The following is a 23,379-nucleotide window of genomic DNA, read 5'->3' on the forward strand; positions in this document are numbered from 1 at the left end:
CTCACTTCAAACTGTTCAAACCCTTCCAAGAATGCTCTAGGACTCCTGAGGAGTGTCAGCTTCAGCATATTTGAAGGGATGTGAAATAGATGGATGCTCTGCAGTTGCCAGAAGCAGAGTTCATCATCTGTTAGCAGCCCAGCTCACTGTAGTCTGTGATGACAACTGAAGTTGGACCCTCAGTAACAAAGCTCTGAATCCAGGAGAAAATGTAGAATGAAGGAGGTGAACATGAGAGAAAAACAAAATGTCTTCTGCCTTGCAGTTGCTCTTTGTGATATCATCCCTCATAGCCTCGTTTTAAAATGAGGCACTATTTTTAAGAGTCTAGTCCTGTCTTTCATATAGAGCTTTGTAATGAATGTCAAAGAGCTAGAACTTACTAGTGCAGCATAGTTATTGAAACAGCCCACACTCATACAGCATCAATCCAGGAAAGTTATATTCAAACTGAACCAATGTTCAATATTTGATTGTAGTGACCTTAGATATTTTTTTTTTCACAAACCAATCTCTTCCTTTTATATTTATAAAATTTTTATATAGAGGGCATAATATATTGGTATATTTAAAAAATACATATATACATATATAACATATACATGTGTAGGAATTCCATGATACTAATGATATATTCTGGTACTAAAATTGAAACAAACATTACTCTGAAAACATCACCAAGTCTTGAAATAATGACTGCATTTCTTAAATCCCAAACTTCTATAATCCCACCACTGTGTGAAACCTTCAATTTTCATATAGAACCATAGAACCTTTAAGGTTGGAAAAGACCACTAAGATCATGTCCGACCATCATCCCACCCCCACCGTGCCCACTAATCATGTTCCTCAGTGCCACATCCACATATTTCTTGAATGCCTCTGGGAATGGTCATTCCACCACCTCCCTGGCAACTTGAGCCACTGCCTCACCTCTCTTTCTGAGAATAATTATTTCCTAATATCCAACCTGAACCTTTCCTGGCACAACTTGAAGCCATATTTTTAGAAATATTTATTTCCAAATCTTATTGTTGAAGAGAAGAATATGCAAGTGTAAATGTCATTAAGCTTACAAACTTAATAGTTCAAATAACAGCAGCTCATAAAAGAAATCCAGTTCCCTCTTAGATCTCATTTTGCATTCTGCTAAGTGGTAAATGTTTGGCAGCAGGAAGGAGGGCACTGATGCGGGTAGAACCAATGCTGTGAGCCACCAAGATAAGAATGTTCTGAGGTCTCCTGAGCCTCACAGGAAACAGTGAGGGCTGAGAAACCTCTTGTATAATCATTTCTATGTATTTAAGTGAAGCAGGGCTTTATTATTCCCATTAAAATTATATCAGGCCCAGCCAGTCTAAACCAAAAAATTAAAAATAATAGCAATAAAAAATTCTTTTTCTGGACAGCAAGAAGAGTGAAAATAACAATGACCACTTTATCTCATGCTTTTAAATGTGATTTTAGGTTTTTGAATTAGAATGTGCAGCAATACAAATTTTCCACATTGGCATGCTTGCTGACCTGTCAATGAAGTACCCAAGGATGGGGTTTCCTCCATCAACAGCTGGCTGCTTCCAGGACACAATGACATAATCCTTGTTGGCATCTAAGCACTGCACATCCAGTGGTGCACCAGGGGCTCCTGGGATCTCAGCATCAGCATCTACAAGGATGGAGACACAGATTTCCTGATATGAAACAAAGTTATTTCATAATTATTTTCTGAGAACCAAACTGTTCCTGCAGAGCCAAGAAAAAGCTTCAGAAACTATTCATTTTTATACTGTTGGTGCCTCTTCAGGTTTTGGTTTTTGAAACATTTACAAATGATTCACTTGTAACAACATATTGTAAATGTAATCGATTTAGGCATTTTAAATACATATTAGTACCACAGATTCTAATGAGGTAGCTGCCAGAGACACAGCCAGAGTGTGTGACAACTTGGCAGGTTGCATATTTACCTGCAATATTACTTAGGAGATTTGGCTGATGTTTTACCTTGCAATCACACAGTGGCTCAGTCAAAAGGTTTTAGTCTCAGGATACACAACACTGCACTCAGAAGAAATGCATTTCACATCTTTGATCTCACTGCCACATACATCCATGGAAATACTGACTGGGGAAATATTACCACAGCTGTGGCCTCATCATCAGATCTTATCTGCACCTACAGTGAGAGCTGGGAGGCAAAAAGTCTTCAAACTTTTGTGTTGTATTTATCCTGTTGTTTTTTTTTCACCTAAGGTCACCGTCTGTAATGATCAGCCTTGTTAAACTCCTGTTTGCTAGACACTCAGGCACACAACAAAGACATCTGCTGAAGAAAAGATCAATTCATTTTTCAAATGAATAAAATGCCTTCATGTGTTGTTCTTCATTGTTCGGTTTGGGTTGGATATGAGCTGAAAATGTATTAAAACCTTTTGAAGTTGAATTATACCATAGATTTTGGAATATAACCTTCCTAAGGATGAGCATATTGTTTCTCTCAAGTGTTTGTCACAAATATGCTTTTGTTGGTATCAGAGGGCCCAGACTCTAACATCAGCTTTCAGACAAATCTTATCCAAATCTTAAAAATCAGAGCATAGTGCAGGGCACTGGTAATTACACTGTTTTACACAGTCATAATTCAGTTTGTGAGATGTAGCGATTTTCTTGTAGGGCAAAATAACCCTTGCAAGATTATATGAAAGACTTTCAAAGAAGTGAGATTGTTTCTCTACAGAACAGAGAGTTCATACAATTAAAAATAATGTTATTCAAGCCCTGCTACTTCTGAAGAAGACCTGACTTAAGACAACAGCACATACCTAAAGAAAAATGTTTTGCTAATAAGTATTATTCTTGCATTCCATCTAAACTCCATACTTTTACAATTGTTTGATGCTTCAGGGTGCTACAGGTTTTTGTATTACAACTTATGTCAATTCCAAATTTTTCTGCTTTCAGCAATAAATGCTTTATATGAGTATTCATCATGCTTGATTAAATAAAATAGTGGTCTTCGGAGAAAAAATAAACAAACGCTTTTCACAGTATCTTCCTTTTTAGATATAGTTGCATCACATGGAACTTCTGAAGCTGTGACAAAGATATTGAGTCCAGTTTCTAACTACAGCTAACTAGGTATAATTCTTAAAATTATCATGCACAGAGTAACCAATCCATTTAACACAGCAAAACAATAAGAACATTAAGGGCAATAACAAGATTCTTCAATGATCTCCTTATGAAAGTCTTGAATTGTCCATGTCTCTTGCTTGATAGAACATGATACACCATGGTTTCTTTCCAAGACAGACTGGGAAATAGCTGGGACAATCAGCATTGCTCATCAGCCTCATTGGTGCTAGGATTTCATCCCTGGCTGCTTGCTAATTAATGCTGACCTGTAGCCATGGCAAGAGGAACCCACTTTTTCTCACCCTGCCAAGACCCACCGTTATGAGGCTGACAAGCACTCTGCTCACCTCCATCAACATGTGGGGATTTCTACATGTGATGCAAAAGTCAGCTCCTTGCACTTAAGCAGCAAGCTAAGAGTTCGTACTGAACTTGTCTACGAATTAGGTGGAGCAGTGAGGAGTATGCTGGCCAAATGAGACTGTGGAGAATGTAAGTAGAATATAATTGATCTGATCAGAATTTGGCAAGCACACCAGTTGGTGTTGAGTTCTTCTCCTTGCTGCTCAGTCCCACACACACATTCCAGCAAACTCTTTCCCAAGGTGACAAAAATATTTGATTCAGTTATATTTTCCAAGCAGGCTGTTACCTTGCACAGTTTTGCTAAACTTCGGAATGCAGTACCACTCTGAACATGTTCTCAGAGCCAAAGATTTCCAGGGTCTTTTGAATTAGCATTACATGCTTCAGCTGTTTTTAGCAGCTGGGAAAGATATACAGTCAGCTCATAATCTGATAAGCCACTGCTCTTCTTAAAGAAATACTTGCTCTAATGGAAACACAAGGAAGTTCTTCGTGGTACAAGCAAACAACACCTAGAGGAATAATATTTTAATTCTGTACTTAAATTAATGAGTCAGATTTTCTACTTTTCCTTAAAAAATCATGAAAGGATGAAGTTGGCAGAGCCTTCTAGGTCCATCACCCACCTGTACTCCAACACCTACAGCAGGGGTGAAGGATCGTGTCTAGTTGGGCTTTGAATATCTTCAAAGATGGAGACTCTACAGCTTCTCCAGGCAATTTGTACCAGTGTTCAACAACCATCACAGTAAAAAAGTGTTTTCTTAAATTGGAAATGTTAAAATTGACTTTTCCTTATATTTTTGTCTATTATTGCTTGTCCTGACACTTGCCCTGTCCTTATTACTCCTTCCATTAGGCATTTATACACATTGATGAGACACCCTTTGAGCCCTCTCCTCCCCAGACAGAACAGACCCAGTTTTCTCAGCTTCTCCTCACGTGTCAAATGTTCCTTTCACTTTGCAGCCCTTCACTGGAGCTTCTCCAGTATGTCCATGTCTCTCTTGTACTGGGGAGTCCAGATCTAGACCCAGAACTCCAAGCATGTCTTATCAGGGCTGAGCAGAAGGGAAGGATCACCTCCCTCCACCTGCTAGGGACCCTCTTGCTAATGCAGCCCAGAATGCCACTGGTTTTTGCCACAAAGACACATTACTGGTTCATGTTGATCCTGTTGTCCACTATGATCCTAACAGCCTTTTCTGCAAAGCTCCTTTCCAAAGGGTTAGTCCCCAGTCTGTACTGGTGCACGTGGTTATTCTTCTCCAGGTGGCGATCTATATATTTCCCTTCTCTGTAATTTTTCAGCACTATGCATTTGTGAAAACCTCTTAAATGGGGCAGAAAAATCTTGATCTGCAGTTCAGCTAGTGTGAGATGGTTACAAGCATATAATTTTAAGTTACTTTATGGAGTTATCTTTTTTTAATTTATGTTCAGTACTGTTCACAAGTTGAAGCTGAGAAAGAGTGTCAACAATGAAAATTTCATCCCCAGAATGCCACTATGGTTTACAAGTTTTCTAAAACATGACACCAAAGCTTAAGGAATGCATTCAGTTTTCCCGACGATAACAATTAGAATTTATACTGCTAGAATCAATTGTATTAAATATTTATATAAATTAATATAATTCATTTTATGGAAGCTATTTTATTATGTAAAAACTTTATTTTTTAATTGTAAGAAAACACCTAAAATGACTGAGATTTACTTTTCCAAAAGGTTTTCCTCATTTTTCCAGTGATGTGGTTCAAAAGCCAGTATCCTACCTCGGACAAAGACATAACCACTGTACTCTTCATAGTATTCTCCCATCACCACACGTAGAGTGTAAAGACCTTCATCTTCTTTGTTCGCATGAGTCAGTGTTAATGAAGCTCTCTCTCCCGTCCAGTGCATCTGGACCCACTTGGATGGTGTAATAAGAACACCTAGAAATTAGAGAATTTCATAATGAAAATTAGCTGAATGCATGGATAATGCCTGTGTACAGTTTGAAACAGATCGGGAATACACAAGAGAAATCCCTACCATTCAATTTTCTTCTTCAAAAACAATGACAGATGAAAGCCAACTTTGCTTTCAGAGTTGGCTACTGCACAACAGCTTTGTGTAATTACTTTAGAAATGTAATAAAATAGGAAAAGCTACACAGGCTATGTTGATGGGTCACAGAGAAGTTAGAAATGATCAAATTGTTTTTATCATTTCAGCTTGTATTAGAAAAGAAAAAGACAAAAGACATTTTCACAGCCCTTCCTCTGTTTTCTAACAGTGGTTTCACTTCAAAACGCTAAATTTGGAAAATCTTTGAATTAAAAAAAAGAGAAAATATTCCTGTTTATAAAACCAATAAAGTATTTGTTAAATCGTGACATTCACATCTACTGAAATTATGAAGATGTACACTGAACAAGTTTAGATTACTTTTTGTCAAACATTCTCACCATTGCGGTACCATTCGATGTCTGGTTTGAAGCGCTTGATATCAGGACTGATGACAACTGTGCAGCCCAGACTCATTGTCTCACCTTCTCTTCCAAATGTTACGTCAAACTTGTCAATAAATTTGATTTCGAACCTGGAAGCGAAGCCATGTGGGGTAACACCAACTGCACAAGGGAAAAAAGTCTGGCTGCTTACTTATTCTTTCATTTCTTGATAAGAGTAGTAAGCAGTGAGCCCAGTGATTATCAGTACAAGTTCAGTTAAAGCTTAAGATATGAACAGAAGCAGCATATATTCATTATCAGTATTCAGAGGTTATTGCAGGGTCATATAATCCAGGCACTTACATATCACAGGGAAACAGCTATTTCTTTATTCATACAACTCCAGTTTTTCAGAGAAAGTTTCCTTCAGAATTTCATTCCAGAATTTCCAAGATTTCAGATTCAGTGTTTTATCATTTTATCATAATGTGTGTTTTTGTAATTTAAACTGATTTGTTCAGGTCGAATGATCTTTAGCTTATGCTCCTCTTTTATATCCCTCTTTAGCTCCTTACTCCATCTGAGGACAGTCGTGCACCCACACAGCCTTCATTTTTTTCCCAAAGTAGATCTTTTTTATGAACTTCTAAAATAAAAATGAGCTCTCCACTCCCTCAGATTTTGTGCTTGTTCATGACGTTGTATAACCTGAACGATTGAAGTGTTTGAGTTGAAAAAGATCTTTAAAGGTCATCTAATCCATCTTCCCTGCAATGAACAGGGATACATACGGCTAGATTTGAGATGGAATATCCTCTGTGCCTTATATCTATATCTAGCATAGATGCTTCCATCATTCTTCTGGAAACAGCTCTGCTGTTAGGGTCACATTTTCCTTTTTCCACAACTGCACTGTGCTAGTAACTCACAGTCTTCCTGTGAACAATGCATACAGATATGCTGGTAACAAATTATAAATTCCAAATAATATTGGAAACTCACAGCCTTGCATTTTGTAATATTATGAGTGATCATTTTTTCTGTTATTTCAGAGCTTCTGTACATAAAGGACATCATGTATGCCTTCGCGGCACATCCCTCATCCTAGTTGTGTTGCTGCAATAAGGTTTCAGGGCCCACACAGCACTCAGCATACATAAGTTGTTGGATTCCTTTTGAACTTGATACAGCCGACATATTCAGATTTGCTCCTGGCTACGTGTATTTGCACCACGTGCAATCATACAGCAACAGAGAAGATCTGTTAAGTTAGCAGTGTACTGTTGCACATGCACCCCCCTAGCCTTTTTTTCCAGGACACGTTTTTACATACTGCAAGAGGTGAACTGTCTCTCTTTTTGACAGATGTTATTTCAAGTGCAATACTAAAATGATGCTTCTTGTATGAACAAATAGCCACAGACCTAGAAGGCAATGTCGTTCCCCCCTGCAAATTAGATTAACACCATCTGAAATGGAAGAGCTCAGTACCTAAAGATGACCTGCTCTTTTTCCAAATAATGTTAACGAAATATTCTGCCTATCCTTTGTCAAGATGTCACTACCTCAAATGAATGTGTCAAATAAGGGCACATTGCTACTTACGGCTCAGAGGCATGGAAAATGTCCCAGCATGCAAATGACTTGCATCAATGTCTCCTTTGTACCCTAGATGCACATAGAGAAAAAGAGCAGTCACTATCACTGAGGGGTAAAGGCTCTCTGAGCCACAGAAATGGAAATGTGCATTAGAAAAAAAAGAAAAAAAGGAAGTATTTTGCAAACCTACTCTTTACCACAAGGGAAGCATAAGCCGAAATTTCTCCTTTAACATTCATAGCAGATGCCCGGTACTGAGCAATGTCGTCAAAATCACATCTAAAATGATAGAAATTGTTAAGTTGGACATCTACAGTTGCTTGGAATACCCTATCCATGTTCTAGACCAAAAAACCTTTAGGAATCTGGGTAAAATCTGCAAACAAGTAAAAGCTCAGGAGACACTCTACGGACACTCGATTGGTTATAGCCATTAAGTTTTTGTCAATGTTAAAAAAAACAGTGTTTGAAAAAAATTTTTTCTTTAAATGTTAAATACTCTTTCAGAGTTGAAACTGAGATTACAGTAGAAATAGGAAAAAAAAAAATATCTGACATTTATCTTTTACATTCAAGTTTTCTCTGATTTACTCTCTTCCGTGGGATATGCCTAATGCAGAAACTGTAGAAACAGTAAATACAAATTTTCAAAGGGCACTTAATAGTACCTAGGTTGTCAAAACTAGATTGTTGTCGTTGCTGATTGTCAATGGTTTTTAACACAATACGACTGCAAAAACTTCCTAGTTGGAGGATGAATACTATCAAAGATGTTTTTTGTGTTTGTGTATAAGCGAGGACTCCTCAGTCCTGTTCCTCTTTTCAGTAAGAACCAGGATCTTGCTATACCTGAAAAACAGTTAACTAATATATTTCACCTCGAACTAGATTTTCCTCATATTTAACTGTATTTATGCAGGACAAATGGACAAAGTATGTTTCTGAGTCAACCACGAACACAATAATACAGATCAATTACTCTACTACTTTGTAGATCTCCTACTCTACTCTGAATACCCTCTACTGAGGAAAACCAGAACTGCTTCAATATTCAGCAAACGCTGTTAATCTCAGCTGTATAAACTTGTTGCTTCTAATCACCATGAGATACGTCCATATTTTGCCAGTCTCAATCCATAGCAACATTTCTGTTTAAGTTATTTGTTAAATGGTGTAATATTCCCTTACGTGCTAATCTCCAGTGAGTGCAACCCATATCGATTTGCAATGGTATATTTGCCAGGATGAGCCTGTACATCAATGGGAACATTATTTTTGTACCTATGGAAAAACAAAGAAACCATACATTAAAGTGGAAGAATATACGTATTATAAAAGGTCACATAGATTATATTTGAAATGCTAAATCAATTTCTGCATGTTTCTCCCAAATAAACTATAGTTTATCCTTGGGAGACATTATGTATCTTTAGAAGCTTAACTTCTCTCTTTCTCTTTCACCTCCCCAGTGTGAATTTTATTTTAAAAGAAAAATAGTCTTGAACAGAATGAAAATAAGTTTATATTACCATGAATTTCAGGTACTTGCTAAAGAATGGAGAATTCACATGAGAAATGCTTTAGTGTTTTCTGAATGCCAAATAATACAAGGGAAAAAAGAGAATACTGCTCATCTAAGAAAGACCACTTGTTATTTCTGGAAATGCAGATTCCAGAAGAGCCAAGTCATTAGCTAATGTTGGACTGCAATCTCCTACTGTCATTGCACACTGGTAGTTTATGCTTTCTGCTACCGGTTTCAAATGTCCTGGGTTTTCCATAAGCTTTTTCTAAGGGAGTCGGGACAGCTGTAACATACAGTGAGATTTTTTTTTTAGGGAAAGCATGTAAAGCTTTATAATTTATCATACAAAACATGAAAAAGGTCTTCATTGCTTACATGAAGAATAACTCTTTGGAAAACACAACTGACATTTAGTTAGAAATTCTGAAGGCAAGCCGACAGAACCAGGTCAGTATGATTCTATAATTCTGAGCAAAGACACCTGCTGAAAGGTCTGAACTCATTTTTCCCCATTAGTAGCCCACGGCAAATAAAGTCCCTTTAGAATTCAAATGTATTATAAAATAATGCATTAATTTCCACCATCTATATTTAGCATGTAGATGAAAGGGTGGTTCACAGGGAGAGCAAAGGCAAATAACTGAAGGCTTGGTTTTTAAGTATGTCAGTTTTCAGGACAAGGTGGATCTCAAGCAGAATGCAAATGGCCCTGCTCTTGATTTCTTTGTTCAGTTCAGGTTACAGAGCTGGATCACATCCACAAGCCAGCTGACCAAGCCAGCGGAGGCCAGATCTGTAGCATTTGTCCTCCTCAAGGAGGAAAGTCAAAATAGTGCATTTACAGCTCTTAAGCAAGTGGAAATATGTGTCTGTAAAGAGCTGGCCTATTGGTTGTCTAGTCCAAGGAAAAACTTCCTGAGCATCAGCTCTGGTATATTAATGTACCTTTTAGTGGTTCTTTTAAGTCCCCAAAATTAAAATTTTTAAGACCTAAATACACTGATGCCATAAAGCAACTCAAGTACTAAATTACAAAATACAATTATTACTTAACATCATGGTATAACGGTTGTCTCCACAAACAGAATCTTCACAGGACACACTTCTAACTCATGCTTAACACCAAGCATAGGCATATTTTTTGTTTATTTTGTATACACATCCATACATTTATACACGCATTGTAGAAGAATCTTTTAAATTAAAAAGCAAGCACCAAATCTCAGTTTGAAGAAAAGTTATTATCTATTGTCTTAGCAACTTGATCGTGTGGCACAAAAGTGATTTGAACAATTAGCATAATAAACAGCAAGACTGTAAAGCTTCACAAGTCGCTGTTAATTAAGATAAACTAAATTTCATTCAGGATAAACTTAAACTTGAGTCAAATTACACCTTCAGCTATGACAAAGAATGTATTATGAAGTTCTGACAATAATGACTTAATCCAAAGATCAAGTGAATGGAAACCTTCCAGTAGATTCCAAAATTTAGAAAATTCAGCTAATCCTCATCTATCCATAACATTTGACTTCAAAGAATCAGCATGTGTCCTCTATGAACATCTGGTGTCATGAGATTTCAGTTTCATGGGGGCTGAGTACTATAACTGCTCAGTAGCCAAGCAGCAAAGCAGCTAGTTCTTGTTAATGCTTTGTTTAATGGCATTGGTTGACTAAAGAAAAGTACATGGAAAACACTCTTTTAAGGATAGTACTGATGATAAATTACACTATTTTTCCTTCATCAGAAGACAGAAAGTGCATGTTGGATGTCTACATGAAAAATATGCATGATACCTGTGTATTATTGCCGTCAAAGAATTATTTTGGCTTTTAGTATTTTACAGTGTTTTTGTACAGTGTTTTGAAAGGCCTAGGGTGGCCACTACACCTGTATTTTCAGTCATCCTGTATTTTTACCAGAAAATATGCCACATTTACTGAGTTGGCTTTAACTTGTAGAAAACACAAACTTACCATGTAACACGGGGTGCTGGCCAGCCAGCCACTGTACAATGAAATTTGACATTTTGCTTTTCCCAGATAGTGTGAGAATGAGGTTCGATAACAAATTCAGGAGGATGTAAAAGTTTATCTTGATTCAACTTTTTGTGAAATGCCTGGGTATCTTCTAGCTGAAAAACAAACATCTCATTGTAAACTTCATTACTTACAAGTGCAAAACATTAAAACTCAAAAGTGTACTCCTTCTCTAACGTGGGGTCATGTAAACCTAGAGCATCTCTTTAAGACCTGCTCTCAAACCTTTCCTGCTGATGAGATCTTCCATTCTCCCTGGATAACCATTTTACCTGGCAATTCTCAGACCTAGAAAAAAAATATACTACAAATCTTGCCTTCTTCAAAGCATTATCAAAGGTCCAACAGATTCCAATACAATTAAATAATTGTCTCCTATGTCTTAATGACAATGATTTTGTTCATATAGTCTAGAATGGCATTTGTTTTTATGCAATAGAATCCTGATTTTAACTGACATTAAATTTGTGACCAATTATAACTTCCAGACCCTTCAGAACTTGTTCCTGAACAAGCATTCCCCTCCTGCTTATTCTTTTCCTTCTGCGTGTATTAATTCATATTTGTTATAACGTTTAACCTTCACTGTTTATCAATATTTCAAGATGATTTTGCATTTTTAAACATTGAATTGTTTACAGCCTTTCCAACCTCACGTCATGGGGATATTTTAGGAGCATACTGCCAATTCTTCTGCACAGAACATTAATAAATTAGCTAAACAAAGTGTATTTTTGCTTAATATATTCTCCCACTCTGGTCATAACATATTCATAACTGAATATTATTTTTTAACAATTTGAACAGAAATATCAAAGCTATCCGAAATTAGAGACTCAGTTCCAGATGCTGCCAATCGTCTTCCATATTAACACACTGTAATTAAAACACTGTAATAAACACTTTGGACAAGCTTGTCCCCAGGCCAAAAAACATCAGGAATTATCCCATCACCTTTTTATTGGCCAGTGCTCCCTAGAAACTGCCTTGTTGTTTCATGTTGAGGATGCTGTGCCACTTAGATTGCTGTGAGCACAGCAAAAAGAGTATTCCCCTGTTCCATTCTGCCTCCCACTCCCCTGACATTACTACAGCTTCTGATACATCTTTTCTTACCACCTGACACCAAGATAACGAGAGTTTAAGTCACTGAAAATGCATTAATTGAACATACTTTGGGTTGACTAACATAAATGCTATTGCCCTCAGCGTAAATCAGGGCTGTGATACGAGAGGCTCACTACAAACAGCAAACGAAGGCCAGCACTGTGTACACAGCCTAGGTGTTCATTCCTATTCTTTTACCGTTTTCTTCAGGGCCATGCGCTCTGCAGACTCCCGTATTGCTACTTTCCTTGATTTTTTCTCATGGTGCTCCTCTTCAGAAGCAGATTTGGCCACCTTCTTGACACTAACTCCTTCACCAGTTGCAAAAAGGTTCCTTCTGGCAATGTAGGCAGCACTCTCTTTAATTCTTTCTTCTTCTGTGTCTGTGATCCCACTGATGCTCACTTCACTGAAAGAAGTTTTAAAAAGCAGAATCCCATTGAAAAATGTAGAGGACACATTCCACTCATATTTTCTATTAAGTCAGCCAAATATAGTGGATATAAAAACGCCAGTGACATTTCATAATGTATTTTTTCCTTGAGGATCATTACTTCTGTAACAGTCCACAGGTATTTGAAGCAGAATCATGGAAGGGTACTGAGGAATGACAGAGTATTCACTGACTCTTTGAAGTCATAGTCATTTTCAGTGCCTCCTTGTACAATCATGTCATGTAAATTTCCCAGTTCACAATTATCTCCATTGCTACAATGATGAGTGTAACACACACCCACATACGTTAGGCTTAAGGGTCAGTGATGGATTTATAGACATACCATTAGTAGTGAGAATATCAAAAGGGCAAAATAATTGTAGCTGTATAACAATATTCTCTGCTATTTTTTTTGTGTGTGTAGAAGAGAAACACTGCATATATGACACAAGTTCTCTTTGTTCATAGAAAATTCAATCCTTTAATGCTTGCAGAGAAACTGATCTTCCAAGTGTTTTTAAGAAGATGAATAAAGTGAATAAAGATTTCCTTGAAGAATTTCTACAAAAGTAGGATGCAAAGGACTAATATTCCCAACAGCTCCAATCCTATTTTCAGATGCATTCATGGAAGTACTACTGAGGTCATGGTATTTTGGCACTGTCAGGACATCATAGATTCTATAGTAACACATACATATACAATGGGAGTTCCTTGACCTTAGAAGAAATGTTATTATCCTCCTGCTGAGTTTGTTTACATTAGGTCAGAGTGCTGGAGCACCCCTCCTATGAATACAGGCTGAGAGAGTAGGGCTTGTTCAGCTTGAAGAAGAAAAGGCTATGAGGAGACCTCATTGTGGCCTTCCAGTACCTGAATAGAGCTTATCAACAGAAAGGAGACCAACTTATTACATGGTCTGGTAAGACAAGAGGAAACGGCTCTAAATTAAAAGAGACAAGCTTTAGTTAAGACATTGGGGGAAAATTCTCACAGAAAGGGCAGTGGGGCACTGGCATAGGCTGCTCAGAGAAGCTGTGAATGTTCTATCCCTGCAGGCACTCAAGACCAGGCTGGATGGGACCCTGTGTAAACTGATCCAACCCTCCATGGCAGGAAGACTGGAAGTGGATAATCTCTAAAACCCTTTCCAACCCAAGCTATTCTTTATAGATTCTACAAACATTAGATGGCACAATATAAAGAGGTTCTGTTTAAGTACTGGACAAGTTCTGTCTTGCAAACACTACAGAAAGAACAGTCACTGTTTATTTACAGAATACATTCAAGCACAGCCTCACTGATCATAAAACTCTTGCTTCTGCTACATATCAAAATGATTTTCTGTTTTCTCTAAGATTACTAGCATTATGCACTTGATAGGACATCTCAGCACTCAGGAAAATTTGAATTCAAGCCCGTAACTAACTGTCCAACCCCTTATATTTGGAGCACAACATCAGTTCAGTGAAATGCAATATAGTCAAGTAGTGGAATATGCTGTAAGCATTACTCATAAAAAAATCCTCAAAAGGCTAAAAGCTTTCTTAACAGCTTACAGCTTTAACCTCCCTCATGTTCAAACTCTGCCTGTATGCGTTTCAGGCTACTTCAGTGACCCTTAAGCTACTTAAGTGATCCATCTCAGAAATATCTGAGCTGCAGAGATACGACAGACATTTCCAGAGACAATTTTGAAAACTCGGTTGAATGTATATGAATGTAGTTATCTATATTCAGTTTAAATTTAATCAGTGGCATTTTGTTTCAAAGGCAAACTGACATTACTTCCTCCTCGATAACAGCAATTAAGATCTCAGCAACTTCTCAATATGGACCTCAAGAAATAAAGCAAATTCTGAGAGCTGATGAATCCTTAGTCTAATACAGGACTCAGCCTAGTAGTCTGCAGTAATGGTCCCTAGAGGCCTTTGATCAACAGTATTAAATATTTAACTTTGATAAGCATTTTTTTTCTTGTTGTAATGATCCCAGATCAAGGAGAAGCATGTTCCCTCTGCAATGATGAATGCATCGGAAGCAGCACTCAGTACCATTTAAGAACTGATTTTGCAGCCTTGTCTTAAGGGTTTCAGTAGAATATACTTTTCAAACAGAAACAAGATCAAACTCCCAACAACACACACAAATTATTATTTAAAGAGTATCTACCATCTCTGCTTCCTTGGCTTATACTTACTTGTGGCTGCAAAGAGTCCCACAACCTGCATAAGTAATTTTAGCACCTATGGCATTACATCAAGTGTTATTATCTGGGATAATATCTAGCCCTCTTTCATTTTATCTTGGAAGTGTAAGGCTACGTGTTTCAGAAAAAGACATATGAACTGAACAATCTGAGCGGGGGATTTATTTACTTTCTTTTTCCAGAAGAATCTGATGGTCTGAAATAGAATCAAATCACAGAAAAGGTGACACAGTACTGAAGGTCATCCAGCAGCACAGGCAACAGCGCCAGTGAGTGCACATAGAGCTGACCTTTATAAATAACTATTCCTTGTAAAAGCTATCTCCCCAGGGGAAGCCACACATCCATTTCACAGGCGAATTTGGGAATGACATATAGCATGCACATGATTCAGCTGCTATGTTTCAAACAAAAATAAATATCTGACAGGAACGTGGCATGTGCTTATGGACAAGAAGCCGACAGAAAAAAAAAACTAAAAAAGTATCACAAACATTTCATGTCCTGTTGAGTTGACATCACGTGCCTTTTTACATATTTTTAAAGTAGTTGCAAAAAGAAGTATTTGGGTCACTTCAGTGGCACAAAATCACAGACAACTTTACAAAAAATGAGATTGGTGCTAACAGTACTAAGAGGATGAATAGTACACTACAAGAATCTGTCAGTACTTTTTAATGTGGAATCTGTAGGTATCACACAAATGCAAGCAAATGAAGCCACACACTACTGCATTGAATTAGGTATTATTGTATGCAATGTACAAAAAAAAAGTGAAATAAAAAAAAGAGAGGTCATGCTTTATTAAGATCATAGGAGCCTGTATAAAATCTAAGATCATCATCCATGAGTACAGCCATCAGTTGGCATCTCCAGCTATTGACCAACACTATAAATTTTACTTTTGTAGACTGTGGACAAAAAAAAGGAGCATATTAATGTTTGAGGGCATGGGAGACAGATGGCAAAAGCTGAGTAAAGCATATAGATAGTGAGAAGCCTTGAAAATACGTTTCTGCAAGCTTTGTGTGAGACATATTTATGTATTTCTGCCACAGAATATATAGCTGAACTTCCAGAGAAATACTTTAAAAATGCAACAGTGTGCACTTCTGAATGTTGGTGGGATCAAAGAGAAGTGAATCTGACATGGAAAAGTAGAAAGGGCAAGTAAAAAATTATTCCAGGGTAGCTGAAAGGAATGAATAAAAACCAGAACTGCTGGCCTTGTCACGAAAGCAAGATGCTCAGAAGGCAAAAGCAGTAACATCTCCCACTGACAAAGTGGAATTCAGCATCACAGAAAAGCACAAGTCCAACCACAGAGCAGGAGTGACATTGTGTCCTGAGTACTGACCAAGCTGTAGGCATAGGATACCAACTCCCAGAAACAGTGTAGAAGCAGTCCATGAAAAATATGCATGGCAGAAGAAAGGCAAGCTGGAGAAAGGCTTCTGTTCAATTGCAGGTGGGCAAGAAACTTTTCTCCTGGCCTCAAATCAGAGATCTTTTTTCCACAACCTACCCTATTAAAGATCCATCTAAACAAATTGTCAGACCTAACCTGCCACAGACTCCTAGTAGAATCATTACTCTATATCCCAAGAAGGACAAGGGAGCCTCCTTGCTTGTGTTGGTTCTGGCTTTCACACAAAGTTCACATTCAGCTTTACTGAGGATATTGCTGCAGTAAAACACCATGTCAGCAGTGGCCATGCAATAAATACCATCAACACGTGAGATCTTCATGAATCATTATAAGGAATTTGAGAAACTACTTGGTTTCATCCAAATTTTTCATTCTGCCAGGACAACACTAGCACATTGTTTCATTGTTAACTGATTAACATATGGTAGGGGACATTGGATTAGAAGCCTTTAAACCACCACTAAATAATGTGGACAACATGCTTGTCCAGTTCCCAGTAAGTGGAGTTATAATTATATTGTAATTTCATAGGAAGTGTTTCAAACACGTCACCAGGGACAAAGTCCAGACACCTGGATCCATTTGTCCTGGTTTTGGATGCCCCATAGCTGACTCTCTGCCAGTTAGTTAACATCTCTTCATCTTTTTAACACTCATGTGAAGCACAAACAATCGCTTCAAGATCCAGGAGAGGGGGAAAATAATTTGTTATTTTAGCATTTATTATCAGAATTTGTCAAAAAGAAAGAAAAAAATGCACATACCGTCCTGTGAATATTGGTACTGAATAGTCTATGGCTTCGTTCTCTTTGTCCTCAGATACCAAATTCTGTTTTGCTCTTTTTGCTTTGGGGCTCATTTTATAGGATTGATCTTCAATCATTAAATTGGAATCTTTCAGTCTGAAATAAAAATGATACTGTTAAATTACAGGAAAAAAAAAGCTATTAAGAAACATTCTAACATAATATTAAAGTACTATTCATTTTTGTTGTCATTTGAAAAGCAAGAGAGCATCGTCTTTAATAACAAAGTTATTAAACAGAAAACAAAATGCAATTTATATTAACAGATCATTACAGATATAACGCTGATGCCCCTTGATACATTAAATCTAAATACAGAGAATAAACAACCCACCTGGTGGCAACACAGACTTCAATGCTTGGTTTGAGACTGAAGAGTTTACATACATAGTTTGAGTTGTTGAGACCACCAAGTAATTCTGAAGACTGTATTTGAACTGATGACTTCTACTTTCTTAAAACACTCAGCTCTCATATTGTCTGGTCTCCAACAAAAATATTGTTGGTGAACAAATACATCCAAAGTAATGATGATCTTAGGACTCCTCAGAGAAATCATAGGGCAGAGCATAGGGCTCAGAAAGTGGTGTTTGCTTCCCTGGTGCTCTCCCATAGGACCTCAGCCCACCGAAAGCAGAGAGCTGAGTGAAGTCATGACACTTCACATAGCACAGGCAGATGGGGAGTGAGTGAGCAGAAAGAATGAAAAGCAAATGAAAACAGACTTCTGCTCCCCACCATCAGGGAAAGACTTCTGAGCAGTGAGAAGTCTGATGTGCACAGACACGGGAGCAGAATTAAGGCATGCCATCTCCCAGTGAGGCTCCTCAGCCCAGAGACAGACCATGCTCTCAGTAGGATAGCAATCAAAACTCATACATACTGAGAAGAAAACACATGTATAGCATATATAAGACTAAAGATAAATAAAAAGTTGCCTCTGGGTTTACAAGTGATGTGGTACAACCTGACAGCCAATCAGAAATGCATGTAGACAAGTCTCTGTCAAATAAATGAGAGAAAGCAAAGGTAATGTTTAATTAGTTTTTGTAAATGAACTGTGATCTGTAAGGAGCATCTGTCCTTTACTCAGCAGTTGACTTTTATTTTTGTCCTAATTTAGAATGGAGTAAACCTGGAATTGTGACTCAGCCATCAGACTGCCCAGGCCTTGCTTTGTTTCTAGATCACATAAGACTGCTGCCTTTTGGACTTCAGTTTAAATGTCAAGAAGTTTCTGTTTTCATAAAAGTAGAAAATGCGGTGAAAATGTCATAAAATATCCCAATTTGGAGGGGACCCATAAGTCCAACCCATCAAGTCCGAATCCACATTTTGAGAACACTAAATCCAAACCTACTTGTTGTTAGCCAAACAGAATTTGGCTATCCCATCAGTTTAATTTTCGGTTTGGGTCCAGATTCTGCATCTATATAGGGATTAAATGGGCAGCATACATAGCAATTCCTATCACCCTCTGCCAGGCCCTTGTTGATCTTTTCTTTACATATTTTTCTTTCACTTGTAACTCTAGAATTATTCAAAAAGGAGAGAAGAAATTGTTCTAGACTACTCCTTTTCTTTCTCTCTCTCTTTTTTTTTTTTTTTAATCAAATACTGCAAGAGGCTGAATCCTTCACATTTTTATGCCTTCCACAGCTGGCATTAATGAAAATACCCCCTAGGCCCTTCAGATTGATGACAGGCATCTTCATCTCAGACTGAAAAATTGGGATAAAATTAGGTATCTTGCAGAGGTATGAGGAATAAGATGAAAATACCACACATACACAGCTGATTCCTACTCATTGCAGTTTTCTAAGCTACACGTCTACAGATCAAGGCAACTTTTGCTGTAGTCACCTGATTACTTTGGCTGGCACAGCGAATACACACCTGATGTGTACATGCTGAGAACCAGAAAAGCACCTTCCTAGACAACTTCCCCTCTCTTCTTCAGTTCAAAGGGGCAGCTGCAATGGGAGTCTTTGGGCAGTCTTCCAAGAGCAAGGGCTGCCCATAGGTACTATGCTAGGGCACAAAACACTTTGTTATCAAAGCCACAAGTGACATCTGTGAGCTGAACAGATCTATGTAGGGCCACCAGACATCCATTGGACTCAGGCTTTCTGACACAACAGTGAACAATTAACTGCAGTCATTTGCTGTTCCAAAAACACAACTTGGACTAAGCAATATTCTCCTAAGAAGCATTATATTGAATGACAAGGGTGCTTTCAGATCTGTAATCTAGTACTCTAAAGCTGTTTTTTCTAAGGAGTTTATTATATAGAGTCATACATATATCCCTCAAAAAATCTTTCTGATTTCAAGCAAAGACCTAGGAACATTCTTGAGTAAGAGACTGCTTTGCTGCTACAGAAACAGGCTCACAGCTTATTTATATTAGGCAAACACCACTTTCTTTTGAACCTGTTTTAAGTTTATGACACCATAATGTACTTTGTGCTTAATTGTTGCTCTATGAAGATGAACAGGGGGAAAAAAAAGCATTCATTGTTCATTCTCATGCAGAGAATCTTTCACTACTGTATATACTGTATATGTGCTCACATGTGCCTCCTTGCCAAGAGCCCCAGTTTCTTACCTTCTCTAGGCAGAGGATATCCTCCTTCCACCCCCTTTATCAATCTCCAATTTTTTCCTAGTTTCAGACTCTATTTCAGGGGGCAAGATAATAGGAACTGCACCCAGTATTTCAGCTACAAGAATACCTTGGATTAACACACTGACAGCATGCTTTCCTACTTCATTCTCATTTGTTCCCACAGCTGTACCTAATCTTCTAACAGCTTTGCATCCACACCAGAGCACCCAGCTGGTGCTTTCAGGAATACCCAGAGTAACTCCAAAACCTTTTTCAGAATTGGAGTGCATATATGAATCTGAAGTGGAAGAAAACATTTCTCCTTTCCAAACCCTCCTATCATTTGTATCTACTCAGGGGAAGCTATACAGATGAATGAAGAAATGAATATTAAGATGGGCTCTGTATGTGAAAACAAATTGGTCATTATCATATCTTCTATCATGATGTTTATTCCCATGCTTTTCTTGCTATTATTGTTTCTTCCTATGCAGTACAAAAACAGACACCACCTACAGCCGTTATTTGGGTAGCCTAAGGAAGGACTCTTTTTCTGAACTGGCTTCTAAAATCTTGCCCTTTATTTTAAAGCGTTCCAACCTTTTATCTGATATGTGGAACAGAATCTCTCCAGAGGAGGAGCAGCAGGATATCAGTGCTCTCTGGTTTCTCAGGGAGGAACAGTACCATGACCTTTTAACAGCTTTCAGCCTCACTTGATCTACCCAGCTAGCACACATGTGCTTTTTCCAGGTCAGATGCTATCTGTGGTGCCTTATCAAGGTCGATGACCCAAGCTTAGAGTCCTTTCTTGATGGTTTAAATGCATGTTAAAATATCAATGCCAGCATTTTCTCAGTTTCACAGTAGAGTCACTGAATGTATGGAATGAAAGGGGAGCTGGATGTTTATACGTGCCAAAGCACAGGTATCATCCTGTAGAGATACTAAAAAACAGATAGCTACTATTAACATTCCCTGTAGTCCACCAGAGCAACATTACTGTGCAGAGCCTGTAAGACTCCCCAGAAGAGGTTGTGTTTTGATGCCATATCCTCATATATATTCACATTTATATCTTCAAGATATAGTTTTCAGCACTGCCATCATCCTTACATCTCTAGAAACAGGTTTCCCATACTGCAAAAAGAAAGCCTGGGCCACAACACCCTATTTTGCAGTTATTCCACCACAGCATGAAAAGGCATCTGTGAGCTCATCAACACCACTAGAAAATCATTGTTATCCCTAGGGTGCTTTTTTTTAATACCTCTCTCTCACTTTATTCCTCCAACAGGAAGCGATGCTGTTGGTACACAGCATAACCGCACCATGGGAGCTCCATTAGTCGAGGCATTTCTCAGTCCCATCTCCTGCAGCTACTCTTTTTCTAGTATGTAATGTTTGAACTGATTCACAGTAAAGAGGAGAGTGTGGATTGGTAAACCCAGGAAAAGAGAAAAATATATATATTAAAAAAAGCATTTTCACAAGGAAGCTCTCTAAATCGAGCTTCTAAAGATAAGGTGAGAAGCACACCGTGGTAAGCACACTCACTTTAAGTTGTTGACAGATTTGTCAAGGGCCCAAGCAATACTGCTGACGACAATCATGCTGTTCCCTATCACAGATTCCACAACAAATATTTTAAAGGGGAATTGTTTCCACATAGCAGGTTGCATTAAAATGATTTCCGTGCTCAGCCGTGGTGTTTTGAAGCCTTCTCCTTAACTTATAATAAACTGAAGGATGAGCAGTGCCAGCAGGGAGGTCAAGTTCGCAGTCTTCTCATGTTTCTTAAAGAGTAATATTTACTCAGTCCTCTCCTGCTCTTGGTTACATTATTGTGCAGAACAGCATTACTATCTGGCACTCTAACTGCAAGTCAGTAAGATGCCTCTCCTCCCCTTTCTTTGTTCACCTGACCTACATCTCTGTCTTCTTTGCTATTTCTCCTGAACTGCAAATCAATACAAATATTTGAGCCACACCATTAACTTATATTTTCTCTCTATGCAAGCCCATTTTGTGGTCAGAAAGCTACTCTGATCTACAATCATCTTCACTTGAGGCTGCCAGCCAATAAAAGGACATGTGGAAAAAGCAATGAAAGTTTGAGCAATGGCAAAATACTGAGCTTACAAAAAAATAAAATCAGACTCACAGCCCTGTAGGGGCAAGAGGAGCAGAAAAGGTCTGGGGTGGCTCCAAGCTGGTGAAGAGGGCAACGTGATGTAGCAACTTTTCATGGTGAAACTCAAGTTTGTTTTATGAGCTCACCATTCTACAGCTTTGGCAAATGGCAACCAGTAGAGCTGAAAACCTCCCTCTGCACTTACTGTTAGCTTTGCCAGCTTTTATTTTCCTTCTCTTGCTACTTCAACCTGTCGTGGTTTGAAGAAAGCTTGGGCTGTCCCTTGCATTTCAGAGGAACAGAATTGTAGGGGTTGGAAGGGACCTCTTGAGATCATCTAGTCCAATCCCCCTGCATCTTATTTTTGTCCTGAAGAAGCAAGCTGCAGCTCCTTCAAGCTCCCAGTGTTCTGGGCATGTTTTCCACTCAGACAACTGAGATCAGGCCAAGGTCCTGCACATTAGTCAGCCCTGTGTGCATCACCACTGCTTCCCCATGATGAATTCTTCACATTGCACCAACTGCACATAGACTTCACCTCTTTACGGACACTCTTCTGTAAGCATTTATAGAAATGGATGAGACTCACGTTTCGCAGGAACAGTAAAGCTTAGCAAAACTACTTTCAATAAAAATAAGAGGTGGCTTGAATATAAGCTCAGTATTTGAATAGTCTATTATCCTCTTGGGCTTAGAAAGGTTTATCCACAGAACTTTACATCTACAGAACTACTATACATAAACCTAAATGTTAAATCAAATGTTAGGCAACAATCAACAGTTATTTGAACAGTTTTATCTGGATTTGGATTTGTGTGTATTCAGGCTTCAAGTAACCACCAGTACTCTAGTTTGGATGTGGCACCTTCAGAGCACTTTGACTTTTTGAAAATTGAAAGTGTTTGAAGACTCTTTCCCCCATTATATCATTCTTTTTATAAGGATGAGATCAGAAAGTTATTTGCCCAACCTATTTTAGTAATACCTTATTGTCATCACATCATCTCTTGAAGTGCTTTAGGCTTTGAGGGGAAGACAACATGAACTTGGGAAGAATTAGCCTGAATCAGCACCACTTGTACATTGTGAAAATTGCACAAAAATGGTCACCAAGAAGTTGCTTCAGAAACCAAACATATCAGAATTGAGGCCATATTAACCATACAATTATCTTAAATTTTACCATTCAGAACCACATTCTCCCATGTATTAAGTTTTGTGCAGGAGTGATTTAAATTTGTAAGTCTAATATCCCAAGTCCTTGTCTCCCACAGCAGCACTGAGTTTCCCATACCTCTGGTATGAGGACAGTATCAGGGAGGCACTGCAACTGAGACAGTCTCATCTCTGATTGCCAGGATAGTACATGAGATCTGTTGGCAACTCTTGTACTACAGAGCAGCTTGCAAGTAACACCAAATATACTGTTTCAAAACAAAAGCTATTATGTCAGACAAAGCATTCAAGAAAATTAAGAGAGAGCTTGGAACATTTCTAGTTAAGAGATTTCTTAAGAGAATTCTTAAGTAGAGTTCTTCTTGGTAA

The 23,379-nt window shown here is 38.1% G+C and overlaps 1 protein-coding gene across 4 annotated transcripts in view; it reads right to left on the reverse strand.

The window, feature by feature from the left end:
* The window catches only part of MYOM1 (myomesin 1), a 72,220-nt gene that overhangs the window by 43,547 nt on the left and 5,294 nt on the right, over positions 1-23,379 (reverse strand). For all 4 annotated transcript variants that reach the window (XM_065751991.1, XM_065751989.1, XM_065751992.1 and 1 more), the window contains exons 3-11: positions 17,051-17,188; positions 12,411-12,621; positions 11,043-11,200; positions 8,727-8,819; positions 7,729-7,817; positions 7,545-7,607; positions 5,955-6,119; positions 5,277-5,438; positions 1,525-1,666 (exon numbers count right to left, since the gene is read on the reverse strand). In XM_065751991.1, the coding sequence (XP_065608063.1) occupies positions 1,525-1,666; positions 5,277-5,438; positions 5,955-6,119; positions 7,545-7,607; positions 7,729-7,817; positions 8,727-8,819; positions 11,043-11,200; positions 12,411-12,621; positions 17,051-17,188 (1,221 nt within the window). The remainder of the gene's footprint in view (positions 1-1,524; positions 1,667-5,276; positions 5,439-5,954; positions 6,120-7,544; positions 7,608-7,728; positions 7,818-8,726; positions 8,820-11,042; positions 11,201-12,410; positions 12,622-17,050; positions 17,189-23,379) is intronic.

This window comes from Cyrtonyx montezumae, unplaced genomic scaffold, assembly GCF_038088225.1.
Source record: "Cyrtonyx montezumae isolate F1298 unplaced genomic scaffold, pur_monq_1.0 scaffold_8, whole genome shotgun sequence".
Classification (NCBI taxonomy): domain Eukaryota; kingdom Metazoa; phylum Chordata; class Aves; order Galliformes; family Odontophoridae; genus Cyrtonyx; species Cyrtonyx montezumae.